We start from the raw sequence: 27,813 nt of genomic DNA on the forward strand, positions 1-27,813 counted from the left end.
AGCAGAAGAAAAACGAGAAGACATTTTCTTACGCAAAAGACAATGACATTTTTGAATTCTCACCCTGAGAGCTATGAAGACTCAGTTGCTAGGTATTTTCAAAAGAGAGATTGATGGATTTTTAGGTATCAAGTGATAGAGGATTCAACTGGGATTGTGGTGCTGTGGTGAAAGATCAACAATAATCTGAGTGACTATTCCTGCTTCTATTTCTTGAATTCTAAAACTTCATTCCAAAGGACAGCTCCTTTGATAGTGAATTACCCAGATAGTGGACTGGACCGTCAGTCTCTGGATTGGTACTTGAACCTTCAACATTTGGACTTAGTGAGTGCTACCAGCTGGAACATAGATAACACCAGATGACATATTAGATATTTAGGATTCTAGCATGTGTTGCTATCATTGCAAGATCAGAGCTTGGTTTATGTACAAGGTGAATAACCTTTATATATGTACTAGAACTATGTGTCTAGTGTGACAATATAAAGCAAAGTGTGGTCGTGCAAAAATGTTTACATTGCCAGATATGGCTGCATTGTCCTGAATAAATATGGCTATTCACAATTCTGGGTGGCGAGGTAAAGATATACCTCTACCAAAGGAGGTGTACAGTGCTCCTTCCGTCACCCAGGCTGCAGGTCACCCTTGGGCAAGGTGTGGCACCTGCTTAGACACCTGATCTGGATCACATGAAGCCATGGGAGCAGATGGTGGATGGTCATATGAACAGCTGGTGCATGTCACAAGTCCTGGCTATGTAACCACTGATGCCAGGCAGACAATCCCTGAAGAATATTGATAATGGCTGGAGTCACCCATCTTGTAAAGTCACTAACCAGAAGGCGGCAATGGCAAACGACTTCGGTAGAAAAATTTGCCAAGAATAATCATAATCATGAGACCATGATTGTCTGTCATATAATACTGCACATAATGATGATGATGAGTATAATTCCCTTTGCTTTATGCTATGTCATGTTTATATGTGGACAAATTTGCTTTCATTCTGTGTTATTGTACACACTATGCAAAGTCTTTATTTTTCATTCAACCACTCTTTTATGCACTTTATTTTTTTTCCAAAACTCAAGAAAGAAGGAAAATCACTGTAATATTTATATTTGTCATCTGAATGCATTGTGTGTGGTTTAGTAACTTAGAGGAATCTCACCCACCTGAGTGCTCATTTGGTAAAATATATCCATAGGTAGAACATCATAATCTTTCAAGATGCGTACAGCCGCTTAGAATCTGTAAGTTATTTCACTGTAGGGATCACCAAAATTGTGTGCAGAAAATATACATCACACATTGGAAACATGTCCGGATCTTCCTAGACTTGTATAACAGCTGGTACCCGAGGCCATTTCACGCAGGGAATCCTCCAACTAAAATGTATTATCCATTGTGAGCAAGTTAGGATCTCCCTGACAAAGATAGAGACATTTGTGCCTGCAGTTCTGCGCACTTCATGAATCAATCTCTTTTACAATAACACAAAGAATGATGGCAAATTTGTCCACATATAAGCATGACATAGCTTAAAGCAAAGGGAGATATATGTGAGTAGATGTTAGTTATCAAGCTTGGTCTGGGATTTTTTATAGTTGACCTCGAGTATATGTGCGTTTCTTCTAACAATGGGCGGAATTAACCCATAACAAGATGGGTTATGGTGGGTGAACATTAAGTGAGAGTTAATCTCAAACTTGAATAGATAGTGGAGTGGACTTATGCATCCAGAGCACTGGAGTATCTAAATAAAAAAAAGACTATATGATGAGAAACAATTACCTTGAGGAAGTACTTAACCCATGTATGAAGTGAAACAACACATTTCATGTCATCTGAGTCAGTGATCAGTGATCATAAATCTGACTCTGAGCATTACTAGTAAGAGGTTTTTATGTATAAGAGGAATCCATAGTGCCTCCCTAAGAAAGGCTGGCTGTACATAAGCTCAGAGTTAATGTTAAAAGATGATCTACACATGACTAAATGCAAATAGGATAAGTGTTACCTCTCAGAGTTTGTCTTACCCAATGTTGGGGGCACTTTAAGGTAGTGGCTACCTTTAGGGAGGTTTCCTGCCCTTAGCTGGAGGCACAGTGGGTAGAAGTTTCTACAGATTGTCTTGCCCAGAGCTAGAGGCAAAGTAGTTAAAGATAACCCATAGAAGGTAGTCTTGCCCTGAACTTGGGGCACAGAAGGTAGGGTTTCCAAAGTGACGAAGCCTACCCATATGGTTTATCTCCTAGGGTGATCATACCCTAAACTGGGGTTATCCTGATTGAGTGTTTCAGCCTGAAAATTTGACTATTTGTTTTCCTCCCCAGATGCTGCCTCACCTGTTGAAGTTCCTCCAGCATTTTGTGCAGGTTGATCCAAATTTCTAGCATCTGCAGCCCTTCTTGTATCTCTGGGACACCGCGTTACTGTGGGAGGATGCCCAGCCCAGAGTTAGGGGCAAAGTGGGTAGAATTAATCTTTAGGAATAGGAAGTTGTTTTGTCCAGAGCTGGGGCACAATGTATAAAGGTTGCCTTCTGGCCAGGCAGAGCAGAAGTTACCGAAAAGAAAGTGCCCGCCAGGACCGAGGTTAACTTCAGTTCTGCAGGGGGATATCTTGGCCAGCTCCAGGAGAGCGCCCCGACCCCAGAAGGAGGCAGTGAACGTGCCCCGGGACGGCGCAGTCCGTTGTTGTCCCGGCAACGCACCCCGGTCGCGAGCGCATGCGAGTGCGAGCCCGTTCCCCATCTGATGCACGCCACCCCCAGCTCGATCCGGAAGGTTCTCCCTCGTCCCCCTCACCTCGGGCGCCTGCCCGGGCGACGCTCGTACACAACGGTCACTACCTGGTCGGGGCGCGCGCCGGCCGCTGGAGCGTGCGGACACGACGGGGAGGAGTCACAGGCGTCGCGAGCGCGCAGGGACCTCCCCGGCTCCAGATATGGCGGACTGCAAGTCCGAGTGGCTCCGGCTGCCGGGGTCCTGGTCTCATGGTGTTACCCGGGACGGGCGCGTCTTCTTCATCGAGTGAGTGCGGGGCGGAGCGCCGGGGAGGGGAGAGGAGAGGAGAGGAAGGGAGGGGGTGGCCGCCCTTTGAGCCAGCCATTGACCCGCGGTGTTTATATGTGTGTTTCTCTCCCCCAGTGAGGAAGCACAGCGAACAACCTGGCTGCATCCAGCGACAGGCGAGGCCGTCATCAGCGGGCACCGCAAGACGGCAGGTACGGAGAGCCCGTCCCGCCCTCGACACCTTTCTCTGTTCCCAGCTGGGACCGTGGTGGGGGCGGGAAACCAGGTCGCCCGAAGTGCTGGGCTTGTTCTAATAAGAGACGCATGGCTGTGGGTGGGAGTGGGGATCCTTGGGTTGGAATGTGGGTCCTGATCAGAGGACCCTTGGATGAAAGTGTGGGTCCTGATCGGGGACTCCTGGGTGAGAGTGTAGGTTCTAATCGGGGATCCCTGGGTGAAAGTGTGGGTCCTGATCGGGGACTCCTGGGTGAGAGTGTAGGTTCTAATCGGGGATCCCGGGGTGAAAGTGTGGGTCCTGATCGGGGACTCCTGGGTGAGAGTGTAGGTTCTAATCGGGGATCCCGGGGTGAAAGTGTGGGTCCTGATCGGGGACTCCTGGGTGAGAGTGTAGGTTCTAATCGGGGACTCCTGGGTGAGAGTGTGGCTCCTGATGGGGGCCCTTTGTGGATGTGGGACAAGAGTTTGCGGATACTGACTACCAGGATTGGGTGACAATGAAACTCTGGACCAGAGCTCCTTGGATTTTGGGTGATTGCACCTTTCCCGCACCAGTTGGCGATGGCTGAGTGTGCGTACTCTTGTCAGTGCGAGTTAGTCGTTTGTCTTCACTTTGTTGTGCTTCCCAAAGCCCCACTAACCTGTCCTGAGCTCCAGGCGGGCGCTGTATGTTGGTGAATGCTCTCGGCTCAACGGAATGTGGGAACACCGTGTATTTGTCCAGTTTTACCACGCTGCAGCTCTGTGCCTGAGTCAGTGTCAGTGGTGGTGAGGGGGTCAAAGGGATGCTCATTGTTTGAGTTGCTAAGGATTTCTATTTCCGGACAGATCTACCAACCGGTTGGGAAGAAGGATACACCTTCGAAGGGGCGAGGTATTACATTAAGTGAGTAAATCCAAGACTTATAATGCAATGAGTAGATTCGTGCTGGCTCTGATTACTAACTCTTGTGCGGTGCTCCGTTCCAAGTGCTGGTTGGCTGCGGATACCAATTTTCTTGTGTTAAATTCGAATTAAAGTTGCTCAATGTGGATTTCGCATTTTGCGTGGGGTGGGTGTGTCGCGCCTGTAGATTTCGACATAGGCTCCAGCGACGCTCATTAAAATGTGACGTCTGAACGTCATCCGAAATTTAAAAAAGCTGTGGGTCGTTACTCTCTGCGAGGTTTCTCGTGTTTATTTACAAACGATGACGTGTCGGATTAGGATATTCTAATAGCAGGACGTAAAGAAAAGTTTTACCCATGTTTCCTTCTTCGTTGTATTGGAATCAAATGACTGTAGTTTGAATCAGTGTGCCTAAGGCAAATCCTTCCAGGGAAAGCTGATGTTATCCTGGTTAGCTAGAAGACATGCACCTTGCTTTAAAATCAAATAGATGCAATATTTTTCTTTTTTTCTATCACATTAATGACTACTTTTGAACATTGTAGCTGGATAGGCTAACAAGTTCTAACAAGAGTGAAATTCACAATAATTCTTGAACTAAACCATTTTTATGTTATGCATTAAATTCAAAGCTAAATGTGGCTGGCGTCAGTGCTTATTTCTACCTTGAAGGTTGAACATTTTGAGACCTTGATAAATGTTTCCATGATAATATTCGAAATTTTGTGTTCCTTTGTAGAACTCAGCATTACTGTGTATTAGCAATGATTTGTAATGTGCTTGAAGTCTTAAGATCCGAAGTGTAGCCATCTAAAATTGTTTCTTTGTCATCAGCTAGTGCCTGTACTAGCAGGGTTAAGTGAAGTGTGCTTTAGATATATGACAGAAATTGTTTGTGGTTATGGCGCTGCAGTCAGAATATCTGGATATGGAAGTACACATAGAGTATGCTTGAGACACTTGGGTCAGGCAACATCTATGGAAAGAGAAAGAGTTAACAAATCAAGGCAAAGGCTCATTGTCAGCCCTGACAATGTGCCTGAAACATTATCTGTTTCTCATTCCACAGATGCTGTCTGACCCACTGAGGGTTGACAGCATTATGTTTTTGCTTCAGATTTCCTGCATCTGCAATTTTTTTGATTTTCATGAAAGTATACTCCTTGGTGAACTTATTTCTTTAGATGCAATGTTTGCGTCCCTTTGTTCATGGGAGGTTGTCACTTCCCTAACAGAAAAGTATTATAGATTTAATGTGCTGATGTAGTTTTACAATGAATTATATGAGGAGTACAAAGTGAAGCCATAATTGAAGGGTGGAAATCTGCATTATAATAGTTCTGCATACTGCTAAGATTTGCTGTGGATAATTTTGATCATTGTTCTTATGCATTCTGTACATGTAATTAATGTGCTTACACAGAGCGGCTTCAAGTGGAAGTTTAAATATCACTTCTTACAAAATATGTTAACTACAGTGGTTATTAGTTATTGGTTAAAATGTTAGAGGTTTATTAAGTTTAAATTTATGAAGTGAAGGCAAAATGTTGTATTAAGTTTGGAGGAAATGTATCAGATGATTTGTAATGGATTTCATTCACTCTTTCTGAACTGCTAGTTAGCTGTTGATGGGAGATTGTAAAATAATATGCATTTCAAGAGCTGAAGTTTCCACACATAATATTATCTGACAGACTGTGTGCCAATTTGAGTGGACAGAAAGATGCAGTGAGAGCAATGAAACTCATTCTAGAAGAACTTATTTAGGATGTAAAATGTATTTTCATTGAATGGCTGATGGAAAGGTTAGAATATGAAGGGAACTCGTGAATAAATTGGTCATTTTGAGGTTGGGAGACTGATTACCCATGCGGTGCCCCATGGTTCGGTTTAGGGGTACCAGCTGTTACAATCTATAACAGTAATTTAGATGAGATGACCAAATGCAACATATCCAAAACGGTTGCTCATATATGAGAGTATAGATTCTGGGGAGGACAAAGAGAGGCTTCAGGGGTTATAGAAAGGCTAGATATCAAGCTAAGCACAGAGCAGATGGAATATAATGTTATGAAGTGTGTTATCATCCGTTTCCTTTTTAAAGAGATTATTTTCTAAATATTGATAGATTGATGTCCAGAGTGACATGCATGTCAATAAAATTAAGGTGCAGATATGACAAGCAAATGGAATATCACCTTTTATTTTTAAATATGAGTGCAGTGATAACTAATTGATATTATATAGGGTCCTAGTGAGATCTCACATGGAATATTATTTGAGTGTGCAGTCTAATAACAAAGAATAGATATGTTTGCAGTAGAAGGAATACAGTGAGTCCTGGGAGGATAGATTAAAGCATAGGGCCTGTCTGCTTAGAGAGAATGAGGAGTGATCTCAGTGGAACATACAGAATTATTCTTCAGTGTAATCCCGCAAGCTGGGCGATATCTAGAACAGGCTTGAAATGAGCATCATCAGTTCAGGATTGAGATTTTGGAGTTCTCTATCAAAGATGACTTTGAAGGCTTTGATACTAAGTATGTTTAAGATGCATGAATATTTAGTTGATATAGAAAAATGGAACCATGATAAAAGACCAATCATAAGCTCGTTTGGTGGAGTAGGTGTAAGGGACTGAATACCCTCTGACTTCTGCGGCTTATGTTGTTTTGATCAAATGTGTAGGTTGAAGAAATATTGGAACATTTCTGGTGCACAAGTATGTGGGGAGTATTGGTTGGTTAGGAATGAAAAGAAATTTGCTGAGTGTTTGTTTTTGCAGAGTTTTTAAATACCTGTAATTGTTGGGTCCTTAAGTATTGCAGCAGAATGCCTCAGTTTTATTTCCTAGTACTTACAGTTGAAGTGTACATTAATTTAAATAACAAAACTAAAGAAGTTTTCAATGTAGTAAATAAAATACAAAAGTCCACCCTGAGTGTTGTTTCTATCAAATAACATCTCAACTGACCCTCATTTTTTCTCAGAATATTAGTAAGGCCATCTGTTCTAAAAGCAATAATGTACAAAGTTAGACTGTAATGTCTAAAGTATGCTTATATGTGATTAAATGTGAAATCTGGAAATTATAGTCTTGAGTTATCTGTTCCTTATTGCTCTGTAATGTTTCCTTTCAGATGGACTCAGCATTGAAGTCTATGCCAGATCATGAACATGTTAAAATTATCCATTAAACGTGGCAGAATAAAAATAGGCCATATGTATGAACTTTCAGTATTATTTAGGTATTAATACTTTAGATAACTTATCTGTCCCTAAGATAATGTAATAGATATGAGTGTCAGAACTTAATAAAAATTCTTCTAATTTTTCTTTCACAATCTTCATTTTGCTCACTGACATGATTCAAATTTAATGTATAGATCTTGATTCATACTTCCTGTGTTAGACCACATATCCAAATGACACTTAAATCTAGCTGAAAGTCTCATATTGTCTATACTGCAACTCCACAGATCCCCTGCAGAGGATGTCATATTGGATCAGATTCCAGATTAGAACAAGCCTCTGTTTAAAAGCCTGTGAAAACTTTGGAGGCAGCTGGGAACGTATTGAACACCAAGTGCCAGTTGGACCTTTGTGATGTACCATGATAGAAAACAGTCGATTTTTGTTTTGCTGTTTTCCCAAAATACATTACTCTTGCTTATTTATGCGAGTGGGCAATTGGACATTTAAGATTTAAGTAAAAGGCAAAAATGGTGTAGAACATGACGTTTTTATTTTCCGCATTGCTGAAACTTTGCTCATTAATTAGTTTGTTTATTTAATCAATGCACTGAATGCAGAATTTCACAATAGATCAAAACACTTCTTGAAGTATTAATAGAACTTTGGAGTATGGTAGTGAAGCTAATGGAGACCTGACCTGGAGGTTGGAGTTTGGTAGCTGAGGAATTTAAATGGAATAAATTTGGAAAAATCTGCTGGTATCATTAATGATGGTCACTAAGCTACCAGAACCCCCCCCCCCATTTTATTTACTGATGTTACGGTAGGGGGTGGGTCATTTAAAACTGAGGTGAACAATGTTTTGCAGAGAGTGGTGAATCTCTGGAATTTTCCAACCCAGAGAGTAGCAGAGACCAGATAACTGAAGGTATTTTTTTAAGGTGCTATTTTGAGAGCACTGGGATTGAGGACTAAGGGAAACTGGCACAGAAGTAGAGAGATAAAGATTACCTTGATTTGTCACATTGAAACATACAATGAAATGTATTATTTTGCATCAATGACCAACATAATCGTAAGATTGTGCTGGGGACCACATGTCACCATGCTTCTGATGCCAAAATAGCATGCTCATAATTCACAAACCCTAACTGTGCATCTTTGAAATATGGGAGGAAACTGAAGCACCTGGAGATTACCCATTTGATCATGGGGAGAACGGATAAATGCTTCAGTGACTAGAAGTAGGAGCAGTTTATCAAAGATCATATTGAATGGCAGGGCAGCCTTGAGGGGCTAGATGGCCAACTTGTACTCCCACTCTTGCTCCTATTTCCTTCTATTCTTGTTCTTCAGGAAAGTAAGTCTATCCAATGCATTTTTAAGCACATGCGATATTTTCCTGATGTAATAAAAAATCACTTCGGCACAATAAATTATATTACTGTTATGTGGAAAGTTTAGCTGCCACTTTGTCGTCATTAAAATTTCTTAAGATATAATTGAATAACTAGATCCTTTATGATATTAGTAACAATTTTACAGTGAATTATAGTCAGGTAAATCTTGTGTTGAAACACGAGTGTCAGAGTACACCGTGCTGCAAGGTAGTATCCTCATATAATAATAGTTTGGAATTTCCAGTAACTTATGACTTTACTGGAACTTATTATTATTATTTAATTATATATGGTTTTATATTGCTATATTTCTTCACTATTCTTGGTTGGTGCGGCTGTAATGAATTTCCCTCGGGATCAATAAATTAGTATGTCTGTCTGTCTGTCAGAAACTCAAGTCTGTCCTGGATTTCATTTTGTCATAATGAAGTGAATTGAAGACAGTGATTTGGGGTATCACTTCAAACACTCAATCAGACTGCCCAGTAATCACTTTTAAGGTGTTTATTGTTTTCACTGTTAAAATATCAAGTAAATAGAAATAATTCTTAGATCTTTGCAAAATATCTATACTGTACTCAATAAATTTTAAAACTGCTGTTACTGCCCTCTACAGAAAACTGCTAGTAAATGAAAATTCTGGAATTAACACAGAGCAGTATTGAGGCAATTTAACAATTTGGTTTGCATGCTCCAAACAGTTGATTCAATGTGTGTCATTCTGACTGCAGGACAATCCAAATATAGCATAATTTTCTCAAAAGGTAATATGGGGCTGTAGTGCTTATTGAGTGAACAGTTTCATTTCAGAATGTATCAAGCTAGCTGACAACTGTGGCCTTCTCCTTTTATATTTTCAAGTTCTTATCTGGAAACCTGTCCATAAAGACCTTGGCTGTACTTCAGAGTGTTCTGAAGGAGCTCTACATGTCAAAATGTGACATTTCTGTGAAACATGAAATCAGCATTCTGGCTTATCTCAAGTATTGTGAAAGATGATGTAATACTATTTAAAACCAGTACTCAAGAATTTTCCTGATGTCCTGGTCAATACTTTTCTCAAAAAATAGATGATCAGTCATAAATTTATTACTGTTTATAGACCATTCAGTGTGCATATTGATTGTTAGATCACAAGAGTGGCTGCACTTGTTGACGATAAAAATGCTGTGGGATGTCTCAAAGTAGTGGAAAAATCTTGTATAAATGTATTGCAAAGTGTATTTAAATAAAGTGACTCAGTATTCCTTTTGCTTTCAAGTATCCAAGGGAAAAACAATAATATTTATTCACCCTTTAATAAGGGAATTGACTTTACATCTGAGATGAACATAGTATTCTTGAACCAACTGTGCAGTATTTTTTTAATATTATTGTGTAACTTCATTTAATTTTGTTGTAGAAATCCAAATTTGTTCTAATTTTCTCCATACAATTTATATCAATCCCAGAAATTAAAATAATATTTAATGTAACCTCAGCATAGGGATCAAAATATTGACTCCTACTATCCTTTGAGTGAAGTGTTTCAAGGATTGCTAAAATTTTGGCACTTTCAAGGCTATGTGCTTTCTTACCAGGCTAAATATTTATTGTTTATCAAGTGACATCCTTTATTTGAAGGACTTTGGAGCTTATGGTGTCATTGGGCATCGTGGATAAATAGAAGCCATTTCTGTTGATACATTGGCCAGAACATAGCAAATATTTTTAAATCTGGAAAATAAAGGATGAATGTTGTAAAATGCTGTAGATTAACGTATTTGAGCTGCAGTGTCTTTGAAGAAGTTTTGAAATTTTAATGGACCATTGTCACGATCACTGGAAGTAAATTGCTACCTTGTTGTCACTGTGTGGTGAAATAAACCTGAGTAGAGAGACTTGCAAGTGGAAGTGATGTGTATTACTAGATAACATTCAGGTCACAACCCTTCGATCTGAAACATCAACTATCTCTTTTCTTCCATCAATACTGCCTGACTAGCTGGGTTCCTTCTCCGTCTTGTGTGTTGTTCCAGAATCCTGCATCCATAGTCTTTTGTGCCTCCAACATATTCATGGTTTGGTAAGGTTAAGAGATAAGTTGGGAGTAATGGTTTGGGAATTGTATGGGTGCGAATTTACACATAGGCATGAGAATTTTTATGGAGCTTTATAGTGAAAATTACCATCACCATGAATGACAGCAAAGATTGAAAGAAAAAAAGATAGATTCTTTGGAGGTGGACAGAATAACTCATGGTCAGTTGGTGATAGACAACCAAACTACTTCTTTAGGAAAAACAGATAATAAGATTAGAGCAAAGTGAAGTCTTCAAATGAAAAAAAAAGACATTGAGAGCCTGCTGATAAGTTGCAACTCCATCTGGTATGGGGGCAGTTGAGTATCAGACCAGAAGTCCCCACAAAGAACTGTAAGAACAGCTGAGAGGAACATGGGGGTGTCCATCCATGGGGGATATTTATCAAGAGCACGGCATACACAAGGCTCTTACTATTATTAATGATCCCACTCATCTATCCAACATCCTGTGACTTTCTACCATCAGGCAGGAGAGTATGCTGCATAAAAACAGGCAAGATCAGATGAGAAACTGTTTCTTCGGCTTCTGAACTCCCTGCTGCATTGTATTTGAAGTGTCACTGTTCTGTACCTTACAATATTTAATATTAATGCACTTTAGTTTGTTATTTGATGTGTGATTCATTTGTAAATTTTATCCTTCCATAAGTTATCGTGTGATGTGTATGTTATGTGTACTACTGTGTTTTACACCCTGGTTCAGAGAAATGTAGTCTTGTTTCCATATACATTATATGGCTGTATGTATTATATACATAGTTAAATGACAATAAACTTGACTTGGCTTGAACAGCATCATAGCCTGGTAAAAATGTGTTTTAAATATTTGAAAAATTGTATATTTAAGAATTAGAGATTGTCAAAAAATGCTACCTGGGATGGTGGAATATTTGCAAGAAAAATGATATTTTAAGAATTTAGTTGCCCTTTGCCAGTTAGTAGTACCGGGTAGACCTTTAATTATGGTCAATTACATTTTTTATTGAGTGTCAGAAACATAAACAGGTTGTTTCTTTAAAGCGGGGATAAAAAGCCAAAATAGTCATTCTTGCGATGGCATGTTGGATTGTCAAAAAAGAAAACAGTTTACTGTATTAAATATCAGCAAGCCAGAGGGTTGCGCCGGATAGCAAACTACGTTTTGGTGGGAATGAATAAGGATAAATGGTGACCCTTCTTGAGAAGTAAATGCATATAATTAGAATTGTGTATTTAAAAAAAAGTTTTGCATTCATGGGTTGTTGATGTAGGTACTGGTGCTTATTGTACATGCAAAGTTGTTCCTGACACGAGTTTGTGGTAAAAGGTGAACCAGATTGATGGATCTGGATTCATAATTAGTTCAGAGACTGAGTAAAGATAGCATATTTTCCTCCCTGTAAAAAATATATTATTGAATCAAATGGATTTTTGAAGGTGAATTAGATAGTGATCAAAACTAGTAATTGATATCACTGCTTTAAAATGGATTATAAACTCACTAAGTCTGAGCAATTCATGCCACAGTCATGAGAATGGAAATTAAAATTGTTGCTCAGCAAAGTGATAAGAAATATTTGAATTTGTTTTTAAAACATTGTTCTCGCATTTAATGGTAAGTTGGTTAATTTTTCTTGTGAACAATAACAACATGGAAGCTTGAATGTAAAATGCTCTAGCTGCTAAATATAAATACTATCAAACAAAAAAATATGGTATCAAATTAAATGACCAAAAGATTGGCCCAAGAGGGAAATCTCAAGTAGCTTCTCAAAGGGAAAGTGAGAGGTAGAGAGCTTTTCAGAAGGGATTGGGTCTAATTTGGCTCAAAGCTTGCTGCCATTCAAAATGAACAAAGTGCAGAGGAGTATCTGAAGAGCAAAGACAACTTGAAAGCTTATGATTTTACAGAGATAGGTAAAGGAATTTCATGTCTTTGAAAGCGAATCGTATTAAAATCTAGGTATTGCTGCATTAAGAGCTGGTGAAGTAAGGAAGTACTGGTATAATTGGTGATAGAAATGGTGTGAGTCAAGATATAGGTATTATCTTTTCAAATGATCATGAAATTTAGCTAAAGGTCTACTACGATACTTAAGTTTACTGCTCAAAAATTAAGCTCATCTGGAAATTTGGCATGATATCTTGGTTTAAGTTAGCAAGAATTTGACTTGCATTGTTAGATGCTTGAAATAGAGGAAACAAATTATCTTGGTTTGGGAAGGCAGTCTGGGGCAGGATTTAGAAATGAGGGCCGTGTGGGTGATTTGAACAAAGTAAACATTGGGAACTTCTGTCAAGTGGGAGAAGTTTCATGAACATAGGATCATTGTTCTTATTTTACGGTTTTGTTTCAACTGCACTGCACACATCCAGGCAAAAGAAAGACGTTTAATTACGGTTCTGGTTCTTGGCTTGGAAGTGATAGAAAGGCTTTGGCAAATAAGGTAAGTTACTTGATGCAGGGTATCAAAATTGTAAGCAAAGGATTATCAACTAATGCAGTCACTGACTTTGAAATCAGCACTTAGACCATATTAGACTATAAGACATAGGAGCGTGTATCAAACTTGACAAACTGCCTACAGCCATTCTGGAATGCAAATTTCATGTAGAAATTCTTAACTTTTCCATTTTTGGACCTTTCATAGAAGGAATTATTTTTTTTTAGTTTTTTGGAGCATATGCTTTGAATTTCAGATGTAAGAGCTGATGAAGGTTTGTAATTTTGTAGTTTAGTGATGATGTGCAGCCACAGACTCACTTGACATATTCTATTGACATTACCATTCTTGAAGCAGTGTTGGCTGCATTTGTGTAGCATGATTGAATGTCTCTATTCTCACAGCTTGGTGTAGGGCCATTGTCATGCTAGGTCTTGCTTCATGTTTGTGAGTACTAGGTATGATTCTTTTTCATTGCAATTTGTATTGCAATTGTGCTGCTTCTGATTGAAATGAGTTATCACTGCTTTGATTGAAAGGTGTTTTCGTTTTGTGGGAGTTGGGGTCTGGGTGAGTTTGTTGAAGGGACCAGTGCAGGAGCATCAAAGATTTTCATTGGAATAAAATCATACTGAGGCGTGAGCTGAAAAGGAAACTGCAGTATGGGACCTACGAATGCTTGCATGAGAAAAAAATCCATCACAGCCTCTAAGTGTTCAGTAAATTGGTTTCTTGTGAGACAAATGTATTAGTTAGGGTCTTATAGAGGTTTCACATTACAGAAAAGGCAATCAACTGTACGAAAGAGGAATTACAAAAAGAAATTGGTTTAAGATGGGATGTGATGATCTCTTCATCAAATGACATAAAGTTTAAATCCTCAGTATTCGGATTTATTCCACAGAAAGGCTGTCCTTTATCACAATATGTTGTCTTCATTCTGAATTTGGAAACCTAGATTTTTGCTTTAATGGTTTTGCTCTTTAATTAAAAAAAAACAGAAATACTGGAAGGCTTTCTACAGAAAAAGTAAACAGTTAAAGTTTCGGGTGAAAGACCTACAATAAGATCTTTTAACAGAGATTTTAACTAGTTTCTCCTTCTATGGTTGCTGTTTAATGGCCGAGTTCTTCCAGCATTTTTGTTATTGTTTCAAGTAATAGCTTCTGCAGGTTTATTTGTTTTTGTTTACTTCATTTATGTAGATGCTGGATCTACTAGGCTTGTGGGAAGAGAAGCAGAATTATTCTTCAGAATTGGGAAGGAGAGAAAATGCTTGTTAAGCTGCAGGGATGGTGAGAGATGGGTGTTTTCAAGAGGGCTGAACCATGGTGACCTTGAGGATAGGCCATAACCAAAATGATGAGAGTGGGAACATAGACAAAGGAATGTTATAGTTTTGAAATGTGGAGCTGGAAGCAGGTAAGGTAAGGCTGGACATAACAACTATTACCAAAGGCAGAAAAGGAAATAAAAAATAAAACCAGCTGATCAATATTGCAAATGATTGACTGATGCAGATAGACAATTCAAGTTTCCCAAAAGTTTAGAATTCAATATTGAGTTCAGAAACTACAACATGTCCAGTTGGAAGGAAGATGAGGTGCTGCTTCTCTAACAGTGCCGACCAATAAGAATGGGATGGTAGGCAACAGGAACATTAGGGTCGGCCCTGTGGACTGAATACAGTTGTCTTGCCATGCAGTTACCAAATCTGTATTTGATTTCTTCACTGTTGAGGAGACCATATTGTAAGTACAGAATGCAATATATATATGATTGGAAGAATTACAATTAAATCACTACTTCGCCTTGTAAACACGAAGTACACTGCAGATGCTGTGGTCAAATCAAGACGTACAAAAAAGCTGGATGAACTCAGCAAGTCGGGCAGCATTCATGAAAGGAGCAGCAAATGTTTCGGGTCAAGACCTTTCATCAGGACTAAAGAAGGAGGGGACAGGGGCCCTATAACTTCCAGTTGCCCGGTCCCGACTGCTTCATTTTCACAATGGATGTCCAATCCTTATACACTTCAATTCCCCATCAAGAAGGCCTCAAAGCCCTCCGCTACTTTCTGGACAATAGACCTCACCAGTTCCCCAACACCACCACACTCCTCAGGTTGGCGGAACTGGTACTCACACTTAATAACTTCTCTTTCGGCTCTTCTCACTTTCTCCAGACTAAGGGTGTAGCTATGGGCACTCGCATGGGCCCTAGCTGTGCCTGCCTCTTCATGGGTTATGTGGAACAGTCTGTGCTCCAAATCTATATTGGTACTGCTCCCCAACTTTTCCTTCAATACATTGACGACTACATTGGTGCTGCTTCCTGCACCCATGCTGAGCTCATCAATTTCATTGACTTTGCCTCTAACTTTCACCCAGCCCTCAAATTCACTTGGTCCATCTTGGACACTTCTCTCCTGTTTCTCGAAATCTCGGTCTCCATCTCTGGAGATAGACTGTCCACTGACATCCTCTATAAACCCACTGACTCCCATAACTACCTTGATTATACCTCTTCCTACCCTGCCAAATGCAAAAACTCTTCCCTATTCCCAGTTCCTCAGTCTCCGCCACATCTGCACCAAGGATGAGGCTTTCCATTCCAGGACACCCCAAATGTCCTCTTTCTTTAAGAATCGTGGTTTCCCTTCTGCCATCATCAATGATGCCCTCACCCACATCTCCTCCATTTCCCGCACTTCAGCCCTCACCCCATTCTCCAGTCACCACAACAGGGACTGTGTCCCCCTTGTCCTCACCTGTCACCCCACCAGCGTCTGGATCCAGCATATTATCCTCCACAACTTCCGCCATCTTCAACAAGACCCCACCACTAAGGACATTTTTCCCTCTCTACCCCTCTCTGCTTTTCACAGGGATCATTCCCTCCGCGACTGCCTGGTCCATACATCCCTCTCCACAGATCTCCCACCTGGCACTTATCTCTGCAAGCGTAAGTGCTACACCTGTCCCTACACCTCATCTCTTACAACCATTCAGGGCCCCAAACAGTCCTTACAGGTGAGGCAACACTTCTCTTGTGAGTCTGTTGGGGTAATCTATTGTATTGGGTGCTCCTGGTGCGGCCTTCTCTACATCAGCGAGACCTGACGCAGGTTGCGGACCACTTCATCGAGCACCTATGCTCCGTCCGCCACAACAGACAGGATCTCCTGGTTGCCCCTCACTTCAACTCTCCTTCACATTCCCATTCGGATATGTCCATACATGGCCTCCTCTACTGCCATGATGAGGCCAAACTTTGGTTGGAGGAACAACAACATCTCATATACAGTCTGGGTAGTATTCAGCCCCTTGGTATGAACATCGAATTCTCCAACTTCCGGTAATTCCCTCCCTCTCCCTTCCCCCATCCCACTTTCACTCTGTCTCCTTTTCTAGTTGCCTATCACTTCTCATGACTCTGACTTCTTCTACTACCCATAGTGCTTTCCCCTTAGATTCCTTCTTCACCTCTCCTGCCTATCCCCTCCATAAAAATACAACTGCAGGTGCTGTGGATCAAAGAATATGTACACGACACTGGAAGAACTCAGCAGGTCAGGCAGCATCTGTGAGAAAAGAGATTTTCTCACAGATGCTGCCTGACCTGCTGGCTATCCCCTCCATGCTTCCCCTCCCCCACCGCTTGATCTTTTCTCTGATTGGTTTTCCACCCTCCCTCCACCTTCTTTATAGTACCCCTGTCCCCTCTTCTTTAGTCCTGACGAAAGGTCTCGACCCGAAATGTCGACTGCTCCTTTCATAGATGCTGCCCAACCTGCTGAGTTCATCCAGCTTTTTTGTACTACTTCGCCTTGATACATTTTTTGGGGCTGTGCATGATGAGAAGGCATCAAGTGAAAGGACAGGATTACATGCAGTTGAATGGGAAAGTATCATAAGAAAGAGAAGTGGTTTGTGGGAACAGTAGGGTTGACCAGGGATCTATGAAAGCAACTGTCCTATTTGGATTCCAGTTGTATTAGGAACCTATTGTAAAGGTTATATCCTCAAATCCTGGTGTTATGGTCTGTATCTAGATTACAATTTCATAATGGAAAGGCATGCTTATTATGAAACATTCTGATACTTTGTAGAATATTCATCTTTCCCGTGAGAACACAATAGGAATAAAAAGGGAAACATCTGATCAAATCTGTGCTATCAGAGGCTCCTGTTAATCATGTGGAAGAGACAAATACATGGATAAAAGGCAAAATAGTCTGTAATTCCTTAAGTAACTATGTAAAGGTCCAAGGGATATGTGAAGCTCCTAACACTCAAAATAAATTGTAGAGCATAATGGAGACACTCATTGAATACATTTACCTGAAATATTGCCAAGAAAGCAGCATCCATCATGAAAGCCCCCCCCCCCCCCCCCCCACCATTCAGGCCATACCCTCTTCTCTCTACTAACATTGGATAGGAGGTACAGAAACCACACGTTCCACACCACCAGGTAAGGAACCGTTTATTATCCTATATCTATCAGGCTCCTGAACCAGTGTGGATAACTTCACTCACCACGACTGGGAACTGATTCTACAACCTGCTGACTCACTTTAAAAAAAAAACTCATGTTCTCAGTCATCATCTTCATCATTATGTGTTGTGTCATATGACATGGGTGATGATGGTCTTGTGACCATGATTGTTCATAGCAGTGTTCTCACTATTATTTTTACTTGCACAGTTTGCCTTCTTTTTCACATTGGTTGTTTGCCAATCTATATGTATAGTTTTTCATAGATTCGATTGTATTTCTTTATTTTCCTATTGTTGATAGTGACTCATTAACCACAAAGTACCTGGTGCACAAACTTACTGTTTGAAATCCCTGATTAATGGTTTCAACTGTTAAGCAGGCTCAGTTCTAAATGGTGAGGTTCAATGTATAAGCTGGTCCTGTAGAAACTCTACTTATTAGATAGCTGAGTAAAAAAAAGCCTTGGCTGACTGAACAAACCCCAGCTTTGCTGGCTGTCAAGGTCTTCAAAGTGAGGAAATTGAGGATTGGGTTGCACAAGAAAGTATCAAGACCTGGGTCTTGGAACTTGTTGATTACTCCTTGATTATTTGACCACTCATCTGTAAAGCTAATTCCAGCATATCAACCACAGATTAAACATGTTCAACCAATTCAAAGGGAGTTAAAGAGCTGGCCAGAAGGAGCAACTTCACTGTTCCAGGACTATCTTGAAAACACAGACTGGAAAGTGTTCAGGGAGGCAGCTACCTACGACCATCACATTAACATCAATGAATATGCACGATCTGTGATTGGCTACAAAGAAAATAATACCGAGGATGTCACTGTTACAAAAGGCATCTATGTGAGGGCAAATCAGAAGCCATGGTTGACAGCAGAGGTATGAACCTGGCTGAGAGATTGGAACGCTTCCTTTAAATCAAGGGTAAGAGAGCTGTCAGATCAGCAAGAGCTGCATTTTCCCATGCCATCAAGAAGGCAAAATGGAATTATTTACAAAGACCAATCCTGTTTTGCCACCTTTAGAGACCATTTTAAAGAATTGGCACTGTGGCTTGATGACCTTTGTCTCATATGGGTGATGGAGGTGATATATGGGAGCTACAGTGAGGCAGTCACCCATATCACTTTGAATATTGTTGGGAGGAGTAAACTACCAAGTGGAAGCCGCAGTGGCTGGGTCTTTAGTACTGAGTCTGGCTCTGTGGCTCAGAATGGAAAGGGGGTGGGGAAAAAAGGAGTGTAGCAGTGATAGGGGATTTCATAGATAGAGGAACAGATAGGAGATTCTGTGGATGTGAAAAAGAAACCCGGTTGGTATTTTGCCTCCCAGCCGCTACAGTCAGGTATGTCGCAGACTGGGTCCACAGCATTCTAAAGGGGGGGGGGGGGAGGGTAAACAGCCAGAAGTTCTGATATATACTAATACCAATGACATTAGTAGGAAAAGGAGGAAGTACTGAAGAGAGAATATAGGGAGTTGGATAGAAAGTTGAAGCTTAGGACCGATATGGTAGAAGTCTCTGGATTGCTGACTGGGTCATGCTCCAGTGAGGGTAAGAACAGGATGATTTGACAGATGAATGTGTGACTGAGGCATTGGTATAGAAGGTAGTAGTTCGGATTTCTGGATTATTGGGATCTCTTTTGGGAAAGGAAGGGCCTGTACAAAAAGGACGGGGTACACCTGAATGTGAGGAGGACCAAAATCCTTGCTGGTGGCTTTGCTAGAATTGTTGGGAAGGGCTTAAACTAATTTAACAGGGTGATGGGAACCAGGGTGATGGGAACCAGAGTGATAGGGTAGAGAATGGGCAGTTTGTGTACAAATAGATGCAGTATGTAGTGTGACTATAAAGAAGGACAGACAGATGATAAGGAATAATTGCAGTCAATGGGATGAGTTGTAGTGTAACATGGGAACAAAATCAAAAAGGGTAATGAATACAGAACTGAAGGTGCTATATTTGAATTCATACAGTATACTGAATAAGGTACATGACCTTGTAGCATGATTGGAGATTGGCTGGTATGATGTGGGCATCACTGAGTCATGGCTGAAGAAAGATCTTGGTTTGGAGCTTAACATCCAATGATACACATTGTATTGAAATGACAGGCAGGTATGCAGAGGGAATGGTGTGGTTTTGTTGGTAACAAATAAAATTATATACTTAGAAAGAGGTGACATAGGATTGGAAGATGTAGTATCCTTATGGGTAGAGTTAAGAAACTGCAAGGGTAAAAAGGCTCTGGGGAGTTATATACGGCCTCTGAATAGTTGCCAGGTTGAGGGATACAAATTACAATGGGAGATAAAGACAAGTAAAAAAGGTAGGGAACTTCATTATGCAGGTTGACTGTAAAATTTGTTGTATTCCAAGAGAAGGAATTTTGAGAATGACTATGAGATGGCTTTTTGGAGTAGCTTGTGGTTGAACCCACTAGCGGATCAGCTATTCTGGATTCGATGTTGTGCGGTCACCTAGATTTGATCTGGGAGCTTAAGGGTAAATGAACTTTTAGGAGACAGTGATAATAATGTGAAAGAATTCTCCCTGCAGTTTGAGAGGGAGAAGATAAAATCATATGTATCTGTATTCCAACAGAGTAAAGGGAATTACAGAGGCATGAGCAAGGAGCTGGCCAGAGTTGATTGGAAGGGGACACTATCAGGGATGAAGGCGGAAAAGCAATGGTTGGAGTTCCTGCGGGTGGGTCAGAAGGTGTAGGATAGATATATCCCAAAGATGAAGTAGTATTCCAAATAGAGGATGAGGCAACTGTGGCTAATGAGGGAAGTCAAGTTCAGCATAAAAGGAAAAGAGAGGGCATATAATAGAGCAAAAATTAGTGGAAAGTCAGAGAATTGAGAAACTTAAAAACCAACAAAAGACAACTAAAAAAAGTCATGAGAGAAAAGATGAAATAAGAAGTTAAGCTAGCCAGTAATGTGTAAGAGAATACCAAAAGTTTTTTTTTTCAGATATTTAAAGGGTAAAAAAGAGGCAAGAGTGGAGACCAGACTGCTGGAAAATGATGCTGGAGAGGTAGCAATGGGGGCAAAAAAAGGCAGACAAACACTGGTAGTATGGCAGAAATTCAAGAGTGTCAGAACTGAGTGCATTGCTATTGAATCACTGGACTCTAGAATGGTTCTGGAGGACTCGAAAATTGCAAATATCTCTCCACTCTTCAAGAAGGGAGGGAGGAAGAAGAAAGGAACTTGCAGGCCAGTTAGCCTGACCCCAGTGGTTGGGAAGATCATGGAGTTGATTGTTAAGGATGTGGTTTCGGGGTATATGGAGGCACAAGATAAAATAGTCCAAAGTCAGTATGGTTTCCTTAAGAGGAAATCTTGCTTGACAAATCTGTTGGAATTTCTTAGGGGAAATAACAGGCAGTATAGACGAATTTTACTTGGAATTTCAGAAGGCCTTTGACATGGTGCCACACATGAGGTTACTTAACAAGATAAAAGCCCATGGTACTACAAGAAAGATGCTAGCATTTATAGAAGATTGGCTGACAAGCAGGAGCAAGGAGTGGGAATAAAGGGAGTGTTTTCTGGTTGGCTGCTGGTGACTAGTGGTGTTCTGCACAGGTTAGTGCTAGGACCACTTCTTTTTATGTTATATGTCAGTGATTTGGATGGTAGAATTAATGGCTTTGTGGCCAAGTTGACTGATGATACAAAGATAGGTGGACGGACAGGGAATGTTAAAGAAGCAGGGGGTCTGCAGAAGGATTTAGATTGGGAGAATGAATAAAGAAGTAGCAGATGGAATACACTGTTGGAAAGTGTATGATCATGCACTTTGGTAGAAGGAATAAAGGCATAGACTATTTTCTAAATGGGGAGAAAATTCAAAAATCTGAAATGCAAAGGAACATTGAAGTCCCCATGCAGGATTCTCTAGATCAGGGGTGGGCAAACTTTTTGACTTGTGGGCCACAAAGGGTTCTAAAATTTAACAGGGGGGCCGGACCAGGAGCAGATGGACGGAGTGTTTTGGTAACACACCTCATAAGAGAAAATAAAATATCATGGATATGTAGAAAACATGTGCTTTAATTTCAATTGAAAATGAACAAATGCATTACAACAAAATAATCTGTCTTTGAAGTCCCATGGTATTTAGCTATTTATTGAAATGACTTTTAAAACACTGAAAATTAAATGAATAAAATACAGCTTTTTTTAATAGTAACAGTTATTATTTTAAAGCACTGAAAATTCTGTTATCCTTCAAGATATTATCATCATCACTCTCCTCCTGCCTGCCTTTATTTCAAAAACAGTAGGAGATGCAGGTCTACTTGTCCTGCTCCTTCTTATTCAATTGTCCCCTGTGCCAAAACTCAACAACGACCAGCACAAAGACAGAACAGTGACAGCGCGCCAGTATGCGGAGCGCGTTATTTGATCTGGAGCGCATTTTTTATTTTGAGAACGTACGTGCACCTGCACACTACTCATGTCCATCACTTAACAGAAATGACATGTAACATGTAAGGCTTATTGAAAAAAATATTTTCAAATGCATTTTTTTACATAACACAACGAAGAAACTTATTTTTAATTTCAGTGGGAACAGTGTTGTTGGTCTCCCTTTTTAGCCAGCGCATCAAAGTCTGGATTTAGTTTTGTTGTGGCGATTCTCAGGATGGATCTGAGGTGTTGGTCAGTTAACTTGGATCTGTGGCTGGCTTTGTTGATGTTCATGATGCTGAACACCTGTTCACACAAATAGGTCGAGCCGAACAAAGAGTAAAGCGCAAATGTGGAGTAATACACTGCACCTCAACAAAGGTCAATGTGTAGCGGTGTGCTACATGCAGCGCTAAAATTACAACACGGAGTCGGTAACTGCAGTCGAAGAAAAAAACTTTATTCAAAATCCCCAGCCTCACTTTTAAGCCTCCCTCAACCTGCCCCCCGTGGCACAGAGGCTCCAAAGCTCTGTGCTCGCAAATCCCCGCAGGCTATCTTCCTTAGCCGGAATGCTGGCTAATTGTGAGCCGGTTGGGATGTGCCAGGAAATGGGCCACCACAAATGTATATAGAGTGCGTCATCTATTGGGAAAACGCCAGAATTGCGGGGAAAAAACGTTAACAAGGTTTATTAATATAATTTCATCAAGTTCTGCGGGCCGGATTAAAAAGCTTAATGGGGTGCATATGGCCCCCGGGCCGTAGTTTGCCCATGCCTGCTCTAGATGTTAACTTCCAGATTGAATTGGTGGTAAGGAAGGGAAATGGAATGTTAGCTTTCATTTCGGCAGGACTAGAATATAACAGCAAGAATGTAATGCTGGCCTTTGAAGTATTGGACTGCAGTGAGCAGTTTGGGCCCCTTATTTTAGGAAAAAGTATGCTGGCAGTGGAGTGTGTCCCAAGGAGGTTCATAAGAATGATTCCAGGAATGAAAGGGTTAACATATGAAGGGTGTCTGATGGCTCTGTGCCTGTACTGGCTGGAGTTCAGAAGAGTGAGGAGCTATCTTATTGAAACCTGTTGAATATTCAACTGCTTATATAGAGTGGGTGTAGGAAGGATGCTTCCTTCTGTGGGTGAGTCTTTTTGTGGCACAATCTCAATTTAGATAGATGTCCATTTAGAGCAAAGATGAGGAATTTCTTTAGCCAGAGGGTAGTGAATCTGGAATTCATTACCACAGATAGCTGCAGAGGCCAAGTCGTTGAGTATATTTAAAGCGAGCTTGATAGGTTCTAGATTAGTCAGGACCTCATGGATTATGAGAAGGCAGGAGAATGGAATTCAGAGGGATACAAAATCAGTCATGATGGATTGGTGGAGAAGACTCGATGGGCCAAATGGCTTAATTCTGCTCCTATGTCTTATGGTCTAATATACCAGCAGTTCTGTGACAGCAGAGATACGAAGCACGTGACAGGGCATTCAGATTGTAATGGACCACAAGTCCACCCTGCATGTCAATGACATGTCAGTGACATTTCCCTTCCTTATAGGCTGAATGTCCTTACGCTCAGTTGGATGCATGGACCAATGCGTCAGTGAAGAGTGCTCTCCTTCCCTCATTTCCCCCCCCCCCCCCACCACCAAGTGCAGACACTCTATCTGGCCACAGACATGTGAGGGAGGCCCTGGTCAGGATCATCAAAGGTAAAGCTTAGTTTAGTGCTGAGAGACTCTGCAGCTTTGTTAACTGAGATTCTAAGAGACATCTTCAGCATCTCTCTAGAAAAGAATACTGTCCCCTCAGGCTTTAAAAAGTGGCCACCAATATCTTGTGGCATTGACAACAACAGTAATGAAGTGCTTTGAGTGGCTGGTTATGGATCGCATTAAATCCCATTTTCCTGCTACATTGAATCCTTTCCAGTTTGCTTATCATGCAAATTGGTCCACTGATGATGCTATAGCATCTCTACTCAGTTCTGTCTTACCTTGAAAAAGGTGTTTATTGACTTTAGCTCGGTATTCAATATGATCATGCCTTAGTAGCTGATGGGTAAACTACACTTTTTGGGACTTGCCATCTCTCTCAGTGCAGAAAGGAGGTAGAGTGTGTGGTAGAATGTTGCAAGCACAGCAACCCGAGTCTCACCATGAACAAGATCAAAGAGATGACTGTGGACCTTAGGAAGATGCAGGCTTTCCTTTCTTTGCTGTACATACACAGCTCCTCTGTAACGTGAGATGGGGCGCCAAGTTTCTGAGAGTGCACTTAAATGATGGTCGCATCTGGTCCCTCAACAGCACCTTTGATCAAGAAAACATAGCAGCATTTTCACTTCCTGAGGAGATGGAGGTGAGTGAGGCTTCTCCCCTCCCGGTTTTAAACAACCTTTACTGGAGCACCATTGAGAATGCCCTGACCAATGCATTGCCATCTGATACAGGAATTGCAAGGCATCTGACTGCAAGTCCTTAGAAAGGTTGGCTGGGAGGATCATCGGGGTTTCTCTTCCACCCATTTGAGATAATTTATCAGGAGTGCTGCATATTCAGGGCCCTTAGCATTGTTAGTGATCCCTCCCATCCATCCTACAATCTCTTTGACCCTCTGCCATCAGGCAGGATGTACCATAGCATTAGGATAAATAATGTTAGGATGGGAAGTTACCTCTTCCCACCAGGCAGTGAAGTTACTGAACTCCCTATCACCACCTAGGTCTTATCATGCATGAAGCACCAGTAGTGTTATACTGTTTACTTTTTAACTTGTATATATGCACCTTATTATTTGTAAGTTTATTTGTGGTAGTATTTGTGCTATGTGTGTGAGTTATATTTACTGTGTTGTGCACCTTGGTTTAGAGCAGGGGTCGGCAACGTTTACCACTGAAAGAGCCAATATGGACCCATTTCCCACAGAAAAGAAAACACTGGGAGCCACAAAACCCGTTTGACATTTAAAATGAAATAACACTGCATACAACGGTTTTTTTTTGCCTTTATGCTATGTATAAACAATCTATAATGTGTTGCATTTATGAAATTGATGAACTCCTGCAGAGAAAACAAAATTACATTTCTGTATGCAACAAAAACATTTTGATCTCCAAAAAAAAGACGTTGGGTTGAAGGTTACTCCATAGTTAGCCTACCTTGGATCGAAGAATTAAAAGAAAGCGCGCACTGGCGGGTGCGGGTGTCAGTGGTGACGTATATTAATAGCGATTTAAAAAAAAATTGTAGCGGTGTGCTACACGCAGCGCTAAAATAAAGACACTGCAGTCAAAGGTAACTTTATTCGAACTAAACAGCCTTGTTTTAAAGCCTCCCTCAACCCGTCCCCGTGGGCGCGGATGCTCCAAAAGACACGTACTCACAAACCCCCGTAGGCTATCTCCCTTAGCCGGAACGGCGGCTAATTGTGAGCCGGTTCGGATGTGCCAGGAAATGGGGTCTCCACAATGTTTTTAGATTGTACAAGATCACCATAATCTTCAAATTTCGAATTACATTTCAAAAACTAACAAACCACGGGGAGCCGCAGCACAGAGATGAAAGAGCCGCGGGTTGCCGACCCCTGGTTTAGAGGAATGTTGTCTCGTTTGGCAGTATAATGTGCATGGATGAATGACAACGATTTTGAACATGGCCCAGTCCATTGACTCCAGGCAATTCTGTGGCCATTTGTCTGGTGTTTTGTTCTTTAAACTCTGCCTGTATATTGGGGACAACAGCCAGATGATCAGAATTCCTGAAATGTGGTGTAGGGATGAAACTGTAGGTATTCTTGATAATGGTGTAGCAATAGTCGAGTGTGTTGGATCCCCGGGTACTGCAGGTTCTGATGGTAATTGGCAGTAACTTCTTTGAGAAAGTCTGATTGAAGTCCCTGGCAAGGATATATTAATCACAGCTCACAATATGCACATAATGCATTGTATGCTTGCTTGTCATCTGCCTTTGATGCTATGTAAACTACGGTCAGGATCACAGCAGAGAATCCTCTCAGTAAGTAGAACAGTCAGCACTTAATCATTAGGTGTTCCAGGTTGAGAGAACAAGAGCGAGATGAGCCCAGACATTCAGATGCATTTATAAGCTAATTTTCAATTTGATTTTTAAAAATGATTATATACACTGGCATGCAAATGTTTGGGCACCCTGGTCAAAATTTCTGTTACTGTGAATAGCTAAGCAAGTAGAAGATGACCTGATTTCCAAAAGGCATAAAGTTAACGATGACACATTTCTTTAATGTTTTAAGCAAGATTACTTTTTTATTTCCATCTTTTACAGTTTCAAAATAACAAAAAAAAGAAAAGAATAGAAAGGGCCCGAAGCAAAAGTTTGGGCACCCTGCATGGTCAGTAACATCCCCTTTGGCAAGTATCAGAGCTTGTAAATGCTTTCTGCAACCAGCTAAGAGTCTTTCAATTCTTGTTTGGGGGATTTTCACCCATTCTTTCTTGCAAAAGGCTTCTAGTTCTGTGAGATTCTTGGGCTGTCTTGCATGCACTGCTCTTTTGAGGTCTATCCACAGATTTTCGATGATGGTTAGGTTAGAGAACTGTGAGGGCCATGGCAAAACCTTCAGCTTGCTCCTCTTGAGGTAGTCTGTTGAGGATTTTTAGGTGTGTTTAGGATCATTATCCTGTTGTAGAAGCCATCCACTTTTCATCTTCAGCTTTTTTAAGGGCGGTGTGATGTTTGCTTCAGAATTTGCTGGTATTTAATTGAATTCATTCTTCCCTCTGCCAGTGAAATGTTCTCTGTGCCACTGGCTGCAACACAAGCCCAAAGCATAATCGATCCACCCCTGTTCTTTTTATGAAATTCTGCACCCTTTTTTCTTCAAACATACCTTTGCTCATTGCAGCCAGAAAGTTCTATTTTAACTTTATCAGTCCACAGGACTTGTTTCCAAAATGCATCAGGCTTGTTTCGATGTTCCTTTGCAAACATCTGACACTGAATTTTGTGGTGAGGATGCAGGAAAGGTTTCCTTCTGATGACTCTTCCATGAAGATCATATTTGTGCAGGTGTCGCTGCACAGTAGAACAGTGCACCACCACTCCAGAGTCTGCTAACTCTTCTTGAAGGTCTTTTGCAGTCAAATGGGGGTTTTGATTTGCCTTTTAGCAATCCTACAAGCAGTTCTCTCAATAAGTTTTCTTGGTCTTTCAGACCTCAACTTGACCTCCACCGTTCCTGTTAGTTGCCATTTCTTAATTACATTATGAACTGAGGAAATGGCTACCTGAAAATGCTTTGCTATCTTCTTATTGCCTTCTGCTTTGTGGGCATCATTTATTTTAATTTTCACAGTGCTTGGCAGCTGCTTAGAGAAACCCGTGGCTGCTGATTGTTGGGATAAGGTTTGAGGAGTCAGGGTATTTATAAAGATTTGAAATTTGCATCACCTGGCCTTTCCTAATGAAGACTGTGAACAAGCCATAGCCCTTACAAGCTAATTAGGGTCTGAGACCTTGGTAAAAGTTATTTGAGAGCTCAAATCTCTTGGGGTGCCCAAACCTTTGCATAATGCTCCTTTCCTTTATTCACTGAAAATTTGTAGGAAACAAAAATAATACACTAATCTTGCTTAAAATGTTGAA

At 40.9% G+C, this 27,813-nt stretch overlaps 1 protein-coding gene across 10 annotated transcripts in view; it reads left to right on the forward strand.

Annotated features, from left to right (window-relative positions):
• The first annotated feature begins 2,486 nt into the window (after positions 1–2,486).
• Positions 2,487–27,813, forward strand: part of plekha5 (pleckstrin homology domain containing, family A member 5) — a 300,640-nt gene continuing 275,313 nt past the window's right edge. For 2 of the 10 annotated variants that reach the window (XR_009515377.1, XR_009515378.1), the window contains exons 1-3: positions 2,487–3,038; positions 3,156–3,232; positions 4,086–4,143. Coding sequence is in view for 7 of the 10 variants with exons in the window: in XM_059987628.1 (XP_059843611.1) it covers positions 2,953–3,038; positions 3,156–3,232; positions 4,086–4,143 (221 nt within the window). In the remaining 3 variants the exon portion in view is untranslated. The remainder of the gene's footprint in view (positions 3,039–3,155; positions 3,233–4,085; positions 4,144–27,813) is intronic. The other 8 variants (XR_009515376.1, XM_059987628.1, XM_059987627.1 and 5 more) reach the window with 8 other exon arrangements.

This window comes from Hypanus sabinus, chromosome 13 (genome assembly GCF_030144855.1).
Source record: "Hypanus sabinus isolate sHypSab1 chromosome 13, sHypSab1.hap1, whole genome shotgun sequence".
NCBI classification, from domain to species: domain Eukaryota; kingdom Metazoa; phylum Chordata; class Chondrichthyes; order Myliobatiformes; family Dasyatidae; genus Hypanus; species Hypanus sabinus.